This window comes from Melospiza georgiana, chromosome 4, assembly GCF_028018845.1.
Source record: "Melospiza georgiana isolate bMelGeo1 chromosome 4, bMelGeo1.pri, whole genome shotgun sequence".
NCBI lineage: Eukaryota > Metazoa > Chordata > Aves > Passeriformes > Passerellidae > Melospiza > Melospiza georgiana.
In genome coordinates, this window is record NC_080433.1 from 3,811,646 (window position 1) to 3,823,837 (window position 12,192).

The 12,192-nt window shown below is 48.8% G+C and overlaps 1 protein-coding gene across 1 annotated transcript; it reads left to right on the plus strand.

Annotated features, from left to right (window-relative positions):
* Positions 1-6,864: 6,864 nt before the first annotated feature.
* LOC131082382 (endonuclease domain-containing 1 protein-like) lies at positions 6,865-9,742 on the plus strand. Its single transcript, XM_058022251.1, has 2 exons — positions 6,865-7,146; positions 9,197-9,742. The coding sequence occupies exons 1-2, from the start codon at positions 6,865-6,867 to the stop codon at positions 9,740-9,742; spliced, it is 828 nt and encodes a 275-aa protein (XP_057878234.1).
* The last annotated feature ends 2,450 nt before the right edge of the window (positions 9,743-12,192 follow it).

Here is a 12,192-nt window from a genome sequence, read left to right on the forward strand (position 1 = left end):
GGATGGAGCAGCCCATGGCACTGTCCAGCCTGGCTTTAACACTTCCAGGGATGGAGCAGGCCATGGCACTGTCCAGCCTGGCTTTGAACACTTCCAGGGATGGAGCAGGCCATGGCACTGTCCAGCCTGGCTTTGAACACTTCCAGGGATGGAGCAGCCCATGGCACTGTCCAGCCTGGCTTTAACACTTCCAGGGATGGAGCAGCCCATGGCACTGTCCAGCCTGGCTTTAATGCTTCCAGGGATGGAGCAGGCCATGGCATTGTCCAGCCTGGCTTTAATGCTTCCAGGGATGGAGCAGGCCATGGCATTGTCCAGCCTGGCTTTAATGCTTCCAGGGATGGAGCAGGCCATGGCATTGTCCAGCCTGGCTTTAATGCTTCCAGGGATGGAGCAGGCCATGTCACTGTCCAGCCTGGCTTTGAACACTTCCAGGGATGGAGCAGGCCATGGCACTGTCCAGCCTGGCTTTGAACACTTCCAGGGATGAAGCTGCCACAACTCCTCTGGACCACCTATGCCAGGGCCTCACCACTCTCACAGTAAAGAATTTCTTCTTAACATCTAATCTAACCCCATCTGCTTTCAGTTTAAAGCTGTTCCCTCTTGTCCCGTCACTCCATACCCTTGTCCAAAGTCCCTTCCTCATTTAAAACCATTAGGAAGGCATCCAAATTCTCCCAAGAGTCCTTTCTCCAGGCTCCCTCACCTTCAGCTCTCTCACCCTCTCTCCAGAGCAGATGTGCTCCAGCTCTTGGAGCATCTTTGTGGCCTCCTCTGGACTCCAACAGCTTTGCCACCTTCTTCTGTTGTGGATCCCAGAGCTGGAGGCTACCCTGCAGGTGAGGTCTCACCAGAACATAATACAGGGGGACAAATGGACTGTAGAAGGGAGCAAGACAACCCAAGGCTCCCAAAGACCCCTGATTCATTTCCAGGAAGGTCTGAGAGAGCAGATGTCACATGATATCTATCTTCCATTAAGAAGTGAGAAACCTGTTTTCTGGTCAGGAAAATTTATATAAAAGGATACCCACTGCCAACTTGCTTATAAAGTAGTTTAGGGACTAACATAACAGTTTCAATGCCAAGTGTGTAATTTACTAATAAAGCCTAGTGGAATTTTACATGTCTTCTGATTTTTGTTGTTCCTTTTGACCATGAACATTTAGGGATCTTGTGGGGAGTCCCTTTTCCTTGAAAATGGTTTGGTGGGCAGAATGGGAGCTTCAGGCAAAGGTTAATAGAGAAACTTTACTGTTGAGTCATGAGCTGCAGAAAGGACTCCCTGGCTTGGTAAACTTCTTCTCAGGGAGCTGTCTGGGTTCAGCTGGATCCAATCTGAGCTCCAGATTTTGTCAATTGTTTCCATCTAAAGGATTATATAGATGTAATTGAAACTTTATACAACTTGTCCCATAGGTTTGAGGATTGCAAACCATGCATATTATTGTAATTATATATGATTAGGATTATAATGATAAAGCAAAAATATGTCAATCAGAATTATTTAGTTCACAGTATGGAAGCTATAACTACTAGTATAATATAGTGCTCTATGAAGCAGTATTGAAGCAAATATATTAAAGCAGTTATATTAAAACCAGCAAAAACAATTAAATAGAGATCACCCATACCAATGACCATGATCAAATCTCATTGGCTCAGCCTTGAGAAGTGACCTTGAGAGGCATCTCCACTCCAAGGAGGAATCTCCACACGTAGACACACACACACACACACACACACACACACACACACACACACACACACACTCTCCAGGAAGGTGTGTGCCTGGTGTGCAAGAGCTAAAGAGAGCAAAATCCAGTCACTACTTCACATCAACAATGATGTTCAGACACTTCCTGGGAAGCAGGGCACAATTCCTCTAGAAGGCCAGCATTGAAAACTCACACACACCCCTCCTTCATTCTCTCTCCCTTAGCTTATATATCTGAGCTGAAGTCAAATGCTATGAAATATCTCTTTGGCTAATTTAGGTCAGCTGGCCTAGTTGTGTCCCCGCCCAGGAACTTGCCCACTCCCATCCCCTTTCATGGGATGTCAGAGGGAACAGGTCATGGGAACATGTCAGAGGGATGTCATGGGAATGTCAGAGGGACAGTGCTGCTTTGCAGTAGCCAAAAAACTGGTCTCTTATCAAGACCTGTGCAGCTACCAGCACAGCAGTGTAAGGGCTGTGACCTTCACCTTGCTCAGTCCCAACACAGGCAATTACAATAAAGTTTACTTGCTGCAGTGCTGGATTGCAGGTTCACCTCATCTATAAACCACAAGTTGCTTCCCACTGCAATTTCCACCAGCAGTAAAGTAACAATGTCTCCCTCCTTGTAGGAGGTTCAGTGTCCAAACATGAACAGAAGATGCCGTAACACTCGCCCAAGTGTCAGCATCACACTCCACATACTTCTCTAACAAGTGAGGATGAAAATTTGGGTCGAGGTGCCAACAGGTCGTACAAGATACCCCCATGGCTCCTGCAATGAGACAGCAACTTTGATGTCCTTATTCTTGATCCTTTGGGGGTAGGGTCCTGTGCAACAAAGAGTCCAATGGGTTCTGTGAATTCAGGATGATGTGGGGTTGCCCCACTTTTCCCCTGGGAGGTGTTGTACACTGGGTCATGCAGCACTGTGGAGTTGGGGGACACTTTGGGGGTCTTTGATGGTTTATGGCCCCTTCTAATGATGTGACCACTGTTGGGCCCTGCTTTGTTCTGTCAGTTGGGCTCCATCAGAAAGGAGGAATTTGCCCCACCTCCACCAGATCTGCTTCTTGGCCTTCTCTCTCATTCTGGCTCAACCCCACATTGTTTAAGACATCAGTGCCAGGTTAATAGAGACAAAAGAAACCACAGGACTCAATCAGCATGTTTAAACAAACTTTGGTCTAGCACACTTCTGGACACTTATGGTTGTAACAACCAACTCATCGTTCTATTATTCCTGGACTTTTGTATATGGAAGAAAATTTGTCCAATTTAGTTTGAGTAAATGAATGATCATTGAATCACGGAATATTTTGGGTTGGAAAGGACCTTAATGACCAGCCTACTTCCATGCCCTCCCATAGGCAGGGACACCTTCCTCTATCCCAGGTTCCTCCAAGCCACAGCCAGCCTGCTGTGGACACTTGCAGGGATGGGGCAGTCTCAGCTTCTGTGAGATACCTGCACTAGGGCATCACCACCACAAAGTCACAAATACCTTCCTAATATCCACTCTAAACCTACACTCCTTCCATTTCAAGTTGTTTCACCCTGTCTCGAGCTGTGTCAAGGGAAATACAGACTGGATACCAGGAAAAGGTTTTTCACTGAAAGAGTGAAGAAGTTCTGGAATGATCACCATGGTGGTGGTGGAGTCACCATCCCTGGAAGTGTTTAAAAAAAGACTGGATGTGGTACTCAGTGCCATGGTTTAGTTAAGATGTCGGGGCATGAGTTGGACTTAATCATCTTGAGGGTCTCTCCCAAAAAAGTCATTCTGTGAATTCTGTGAATTCTGTCCCAATGGTGTGGTTCAAACCCAGCCAGCAGGCACGTCCCACGCAGCCGCTCCCTCCCACCCTGAACACCAGGATCAGGGAGAGAACTGGAAGGGGAAAAGATGGAAAAACTCCTGGGTGGAGATAGAGACAGTTTAACAGGGAAAGCAAAGGCTGAGCACACAAGCAAAGCACATCAAGGAATTCCTTCACCATTTCCCATGGATAGAAAGGTGTTCAGCCATCTCCAATAGGACTGGGTACTGTTCCACCTCACACTTACCTGGGAAGACAAAACCCACCACTTCAAATGCCTCCTCCTTCCCCTCACTTTATATCCTCAGCATGATGCCTCATGCTCTGGAATATCCCCTGGTCAGTTGGGCTCACCTGTCCTGCCTGTGTCTCCTCCCAACATCCCAGCTACCCCCAGCCTCCTCGCCAGCCTGGCAATACAAAAAGCACAAAAGGCCTTGGCCTGTGAAAGCTCTGACCAGCAATACCAGAAACATCTCTGTGTAACCAACTCTGTGTTCAGCAGAACTCCAAAACACAGCCCCACTCCTGCCACTGTCAAGAAAATTATCTCTGAACCCAGCACACCTGTCAGCCCCATGCCCTTGTGCAGAGTGTGTCTCCAGCTCTCCTGTAGACTCCTCAAGTACTGGCAGGTGCTCTGAGGTATCCCCAGAGCCTTCCCCTTCCCAGGATGCTGGGATGGAGCTGTCACACAGCCCTGGCAACCAGGCAAGAGAATATCTGTAGCCTGGCCATGGCAATGGTGTTCAGGGAGGCTGCAGAAGGACAGACTGTGAATATCTGAGTGTATCAGAGTCAGGCCAGTCCATCCAGTGTCAGCAGAGCTGTTCTGTTGGGAGCAGAAACACGTGTAGGTGCTGGAGCAGCAGCAGCTGCAGCTGGTGGGATTGATGAAATGATCAAGGAACCCACCAGACCCTGTTAGCTGACCCTGATATGCCATGCTGCAAGGCAGCAAATTTGGAAGAAAGTCTGGGGAAACTAAAACAACTGTCAACCACTTTCAGGGGGAGTATGAACAAACTCTGTAATTAAAAATAGAAAACTTCTCCTTTCTGTGGAATTCCCTGTTTCTAAGAAGGGGCAAATTTATGCCTGGATATATATTGCAGGTGCACTTCTGAGGATTCAAAATCTCCTTCCTCCAGGGAGAAGACAGAAGGAATGATTCAGCTGACTGTTCTAAGATTCTGCATCAAGGTAAGCTCTTGCTCCTTTGTCGAACGCGCCTCCAATATTCAAAGTTTTGGAATAAATATACACAGGAGTTTTGGAATGAATATACATATGCAAATATGAGGCTGGAGATGCTGAGCTCAAACGGGCAATCAGAGCTTATGCATGCACTGAATTTTGTAGGACTTGAGTATTTTCTGTCATTCAGGAGGGCAAGGACAGAGGAAGTGATTTGGGAAAGAAACTCAAGCCAGCTCACCTGAAAATTAACAACTTTTGAATTAATCTGAAAACTAACAAACAGTTGAATAAGAAAGATGAGGGAGATTATTGAGTACTGAAACTCCACACCTGACCTTTCAAAAAACCTCTGGACAAACACAGGTGTGGTCTAAATCCCCAGGAAAGTTTACTCAAAAGCTTCTTGCAAAATCCAACAACTGCCTCTTCCTGGAGAGCATATAAACCCAGAGAGTGTGAGACTGCAGCAGAGGCATTTGAGACTCCTCTGCACTTTGGGCCTGCGAGCAGAATCCTGTGCCACTCCTTCTCACGGTAGGCTGTTTGCTATGAATCTGTTTTATTAGATATTACCTTTAGTAAGATTTATTTTAATCTCCAGGAGTGTGTCATGCAGAAGGACTTTTCACACCCTTCTCTGCTTGATTTGGGGCAGCTTTGGGCATGCTCTGGAGAGCACTGCAAAAATTCCCGACTGGTAGCTGCAGTTCTCAGTTTGCAGCTCATTGGTCACCACATTCCTGATCCAGGGCTGGAAAAGATGAAAAGGAGCAGATATCTTGGGTCAGAGCAGGGCTGTGTGCCGCTCAGCATCCTGAATCCAGTGGAAAGGGAGAGATGAGGGGCAGGGAGAAGAAGAAGACAAGGGCAAATGTGCAAGGTGACTTGTCAAGCCTTCAGCAGTGCTGAGCTCAGCCCCTGGCCAGCCCAAGGTGGGCTTTGTGCTTTAGAGGCTGTGGCAGCTTTGTGTGCCAGGAACCCTTTGAGCTGCCTGTCCCAGCTGCCTTACCCCAAATGCTGATGATATTAAATCTGTCCAATGAGTGTCTGGCAATGCAAATGGAAGCATCCCTGCTCTCCCAAACCTGTGCTGCCTCTGAAAGGAGACAAAGCCCCTTATTTGCCTGCCAGCATCCCAAGGTACTTTCAGCAGGTTTCTCATACAGGAATGATCATACTGACTGCTGAAAATCATGTCACCACTGAGAAAGACAAAACAGGACAGGTTGCTGTCCAAGAAATTCCTGCAATGGTGCCTTTGCCTGTCCAGGGAAATCAATCAGCAAAGCTGAAGATGGGCATCAGCAGGAATCCCAAGCAACCAGGGCAAGAGCTGCCCCTCAGTGCTGGCATTGCAGCAGCCACAGTGCTGATAAGATAGAGGTGTTATCTCTCATGCTTGCTGCTGCCATCTGTTTGGCCCCTTCATTTGCTCCCTTCAAGTGCCTGCAAGTTCAGAGTCTGGGGTTGGATAACATGGAAATGCAAGGTAAGCAGCAGGACACCCATGGCCCCATGTCAGCTGAGAGGCAGGAGCCCAGGTGGATGATTTGGGGTTCAGTGTTGGGTCTGACTGGAAGAGCTGAGTGTCTGTGTGAACCTGGATGGGGCCAGAGAGCTGTAGGCAGTGCAGCATTGCTGTTCTTTGCCTGCCCAATGGCCCATGAGATTAAAGCCCAGCTGAGCATGGCAGGGGGCTGAGCAGAGTCCGTGCCCAGCTGCAGGTGTGTGCTGTGGGAAGGTGCTGAGAGCAGGAGGGAGGTGGGCAAAGGTGACCTTGTCCCAGGGCTGTGCCTCAGTTGCAAGATCCCTTTGCTGTGAGAGCTGATTACAGTCCTGGTGGGTTTGGCTCCTTCCTCCTACAGGCTGAGTGCTCCCACTGCTGCCTCCTCTGGGCACCTAAACCCTGTTTCTGGTTTCACCCTTACTGCCCTTGTGATTTTTCCATATCCAGGATGACAAAAAATTACTCCTTTCCTCGTCTCTCACAATCCCTTCCTCTCCCAGCTCTGTCCCCCTGCACACAAAGGCTCCAGGCCATGACCTGCTCTCTCCAAGCTGAGTGTCCCTCTGCATTTGCCTTCCAGGGGAGCAAGAGCCCTTCACTGAAATCCTGCCACCATGCTGGGGCTGCTGCTGCTGCAGGTGTTGGCCAGCTGCCTCTGGCTGGGACAAAGCGAGGTGGTGGACTCCTTTGATAGCTGTCCTCAGTTTTTCTATGCGGCGATTCCCCCAAATGATGCCCTGAACCCAAATAGCCCAGCCTGGATCTGTCAGCACTTCAACCACTCGTATCACTATGCCACCCTGTATGACAAAGAAAAGAGAATTCCAGTGTACTCTGCTTACAAATATGAGCCTGGATCTGGCACTAGACGTGATTTTTGGTTTGTTGAGCCTCAGGTAAGTGTCTCTCTCACATCACGTCACATCACATGACAGCACATCACATCACATCACATCACCCTTCAGCAATTTACAGATGAGCTGCAGCGTTCAAATTGCCAGTTCTATTTCCTAAAACCCTCCTACATACATGAAAATTGACACACTGGATGGGAATTTCCTTATTGAACTTCAAACACCTGCACCACATGGTTTCTCTGATGCACCTGAGACATCAGCAGGAGCATGAGATGAATCACATCCCAAAGGTGCCCAGCTCTCTGCCCTCACCTGACAGGAACAGCAAATCACATTACTTGGCATGACATGACAAAGTCAAATGCTTCCCCTCCCTGTGCCCTGCTCTGCTGGCTGACCAAGTGATGGGGAAAAGGCATCCAGGAGAAGCAAAACTTGAGGGACCAACAGTCCTGCTGGGCTCTGATCCCCACTTTGCCCTGAGCTGTTCTGCATCCCTGGCAGAGCTTATCTGCTCCCAGTGAAGTGTCAAACAAGCTTTGTGGTTGGTGTGAGAGAAGTGAGGAGAAACTCAGAAGGGGTGAGATGGCCCAGGGACAAAGCCTCAGGGAAAAGGCACCGGAGATGAGAGGGTCAGGTTAACTGGGCAGGGATTTCTGTAGTGACATTTCAGACAGTGCAAAGTGAGAACCATCTCTGTTCGTCCAGTCACAAGGGTGGGATCTCCATCCCTGGGCAGTGACCCCTGAGCACCTTTGGCTCAGGCTTGGTCCAGAAGGATCCAGCAGACAGACAGAACTCCACAAGCTCTGGAGCCCTCACAAATGTCCTTTAGACCTTGAGTAAGACAGGCCAGACCAATTAAGGAAAAGAAGAACAACACATTCAGGACCTTTCTATGAGCAGAGTAGGGGGAGAGGTTTGGGTGAAAATGTGCAAGATCATAATGTTCCGTTCCAGAGGAAGGCTAAATATGCTTCCCTAAAAATGAACAATAAGGTGTTGAAGTTATGAAAAAAAAATAACCATTTTCACTTGTTACTCACATGAACATTAGGAACTAATCTGGTCTGCACCAGTGCAGCCTCCACGTTAGGGAGGGAAAAAAACTTCTGTCTTTTTATAGAATCACAGAATTATAGAGTGGTTTCTGTTGGATGGAACCTTAAATATCATCTCAATCCAAACCCCCAGCATGGGACAGGCCATGTGCCACCAGACCAGCATGCTCCACACCCATCACTGGCCTTTTCCTCCTGGACCCTGGACACAGGATACCTGAAAAACCTTTGATTTTGGTCACTTTCTCCAGAAGCCTTTTTGGAGTATTTAATTTCCTTAGGAGTCTTTTGGGATTACAGGCTCTTCTCAGAGGCTGATCATTTGCAATTGCTTTTCAGCAATGCTGCAGAAAATTCTCCCTGGCCCAGATCAGCTCTGAGACACATTCCCAGAACTCCTGTAACAGATTCCATTCACATAGAGATTGTCTTGCCTACTGAGCAAAACTGTTCATCCTTGAGTGAACTGTAGCCCTCCCATGGATAGCTCAGCTCCAGGACTGATTTCCTGACACTTCTCCCTGTGCATGGGGCTAGAGTAGAAAACCTTTGGTGTTCCAGGACTGCACTACACCTGTAGCAACCCCACATAAAATCACAGAATCACAGAATGACAGTGTGATGTGAGGGGATCCAGGGAGAGCCCAGGGCAGATTTGGGCTGTGGAGACAGGAGGAAAGGGAAGCAGATTTGGCAGGGGAGGTGAATCACCAAAGTCACCTTTCAATCCTAGGAGTGGGAAATGCTCCTTGTCTTGTGCTTCCATGCTCCCAGCACAGTCTGCAGGCTGGATCACAAAGGTCACAAATCAAACTGAGAGCAGTCAGATTCTGAGCTGCTTGTTCTTTAAAGCTTTTGTGTTCATATGGGAGGGTCATGTGTATGATTTCTCTCAGATTCATACATTTTCAGACACTGAAAGGACAAAAAATAGGATCTTGACCATCAGAGACTTTTGCTCCAGGGTAATCTCCTTAATTATATGCATCCTCAGTACTGACACCTTTTTCCCTTCTTACCCTCTCAAGCTTATCAACCCAGGTTATTCCAAGGACATGGCTACAGAGACGTACATCGAAAACAATTACCATATCACTCTACAGCAAATTGGCCAGAATCAGGCTGTCACCCAAGACTACCAAAACCTCCAGGGTTTGGACCGTGGTCAATTATGCCCGTTTGACCACCAAAGTGGCGACAACAGCAAGATGGCTACCTTCACCCTCACCAATATAGTGCCCCAGAACAGCATACTCCACGGGGGTGCATGGAAAGAATATGAGTACAAAACGATGGGTCAGAATACCCAGGGCTGTAAAACCACCTACGTGATCACGGGTGCTGTGCCTGGGAACACCTACATCTCCAATAACAGGGTTAATTTACCCAGCCACATCTGGTCAGCTGCCTGCTGCTTGGGGGCTGAAGAGCCCACGAAGGCTTGGGGGGCCATTGCTGAGAATGACATGAATGAGGTGACGGTCTACAGCCTGCGGGAGCTGGAGGAGAAGTTGTCCAAGCTCTACTCGGGGAAAACAGTTACTCTGTTTGATGATGACTGTCCCCGAGACTAAGCCTCACAGCCTCATTGGAAAAGGGTTGGTGGCTTTTCCCACGTCATAGAGTCACAGAATCACAGAATAGGTTGGATTTGATGGGAATTTAAGCCCTAAAAATTGTCTCACTCTCACCTGCCTGCCATGGGCAGGGACACCTTCCATTAGACAAGCTTGTTCCAAGCCCTCCCCAGCCTGGCCTTGAGCCCTTCCAGGGATGTGGCAGTCAAAACAGCTCTGGGTAACTCTTACTCATACCACAGCCTGCTCACTGTAATTCACTGCTTTATAATATCCCCTCCAGCCCTGCCCTCCATCGGTGTGAAACCATTCCCTCCTGTCCTCTCACTCCATACCCTTGTCCAAAGACCCTCTCCAGCCCTCTTGGAGGTCCTTGATGTACTGCACTCTCAGCAGTTTATCCAGGCTGAACATCCCCAGCTCTCTCTCCCTCATTCCAGAGCAGACACACTCCAGCCCTTGGAGCACCTTCATGGCCTCCACGGGACTGCACTCCAACAGCTTTGGATCCTTCTTGTGCTGTGGGCCCAGAGCTGGAGGCAGCACTGCAGGTGGGGTCTGAGCAGAGCAGGGTAGAGGGGGACAAATGTCCTGGTCAGAGTCTGTGCTGCTTCCTTCTCTGGTGTGTTTCCAGCTCTGTCCCTCAGGGCACCTCCTGCTCTGCTCAAAGGCACAAAGATGTGGGCAGAGCCTCCAGCTGCTTTGCTTTGCTGCCCACATCAGGAGAGAGCTCTGAGGAACGAGTCCTCTCCTCCTCAGCTGTCCCCAAGAGTGTGCAGCTGACTTGTCCCTCACCTCCTTAGCCAGGCTGTGGCACCAGGGAGCCTCAGGTTGCCCAGAGATCCTGTCTGGAGATCTCCATGTCTGGAGATCCCCAAAGCCCAACAATACATGATTCTGGACAACCTGCTCTAGCTGATCCTGCTGCAGCCTGGAGTGTGGACTAGAAGGTCCTGAGAATTCCCTCCAAGACACAACAATTCAGTGATTCTGGGATCCTGGCACATGCTTTTGTTTGCTTGCTTTTGAAAGTGCACCTTGGGAGCAGCAGCTGTTGTATCAGACAGGCAGGCTTTGGCATCAGATCCATAGAGAGCCTGGAGCAGCCAAAGCTGAATTCCTGTGCTGCACTCCCTGGACACCTTCATGCTCTGCTCTGCTTCTGAAGCTTTTCTGCAGATTGATGGAAACTGATTTGGGGAAATGTATTCAATGCTTGTCAAAGATCAATGTGTGCCCCATCATGGAGTTTGCAAGAGCTTACAATAAAAGTGATTTGCTGCAGTGCTGGATTGCAGGGTCACGTCTTCCATAAATGACAATTTGCTTCCCACTGAAATTTCTACACCTACCAGTAAAGTCACAGTGCCCAGAGCATCCTTGCAGGACATTGGTTGTGCAAATGCAATCAGAGGATGCCACAACACCCACACAAGTGTCAGCATCAGACACCAGTCATTCTCCTGTGAGTGGCATGAACCAAGTGTGCCAGGGTGCCAACAGCTCATACAAGATACCTCCACTGATCCAGGAACAAAACTCCCAACTTTGATGTCCCAAACTTAGATGATCCTTTGAGGGTTGAGGCCTTCGCATTGAAGAGTTCAGTAGGTTCTGTGAATTCAGGATTATGTGGGGTTGCCCCACTTTTCCCCTGGGAGGTGTTGTACACTGGGCCATGCAGCACTGTGGAGTTGGGGGACATTTTGGAGATCTTTGATGGTTTATGGCCCCTTCTAATGATGTGACCACTCCTGAGCCCTGCTTTGTTCTGTCAGTTGGGCCCCATCAGAAAGGAGGAATTTGCCCCACCTCCACAAGATCTGCTTCTTCTTGGCCTTCTCCTTCATTCTGGCTAAACCCCACTTTGTTTAAGACATCAGTCCCAGGTTAACAGAGACAAAGGAAACCAGAGGACTCAACCAGCATGTTTAAACCAACTTTGGTCTAGCACACTTCTGGACACTTATGGTTGTAACAACCAACTCATCGTTCTATTATTCCTGGACTTGTGGAAATGGAAGAAAATGTGTCCAGTTTAGCTTTAAATGAATGAATGGTCATTGAATCACAGAATATTTGGGGTTGGAAAGGACCTTAATGACCAGCCTAATTCCATGCCCTCCCATAGGCAGGGAAACCTCCCACTATCCCAGGCTCCTCCAAGCCTGGTTCAACCTGGCCATGGACACTTGCAGGCATGGGGCAGTCTCAGCTTCTGTGGGCAACCTGTGCTGGGGCTTCAGTACCCCCACAGTAATAAATATCTTCCAAATATCCAGTCTGAACCAACATTTCTTCCATTTCAAGCCCTTTCAGCTTGTCCCAATGGTGTTGTTTAGCCCCAGCCAGCAGGCACGTCCCACGCAGCCGCTCCCTCCCTCCCTGAACACCAGGATCAGGGAGAGAACTGGAAGGGGAAAGGATGGAAATCTCCTGGGTGGAGA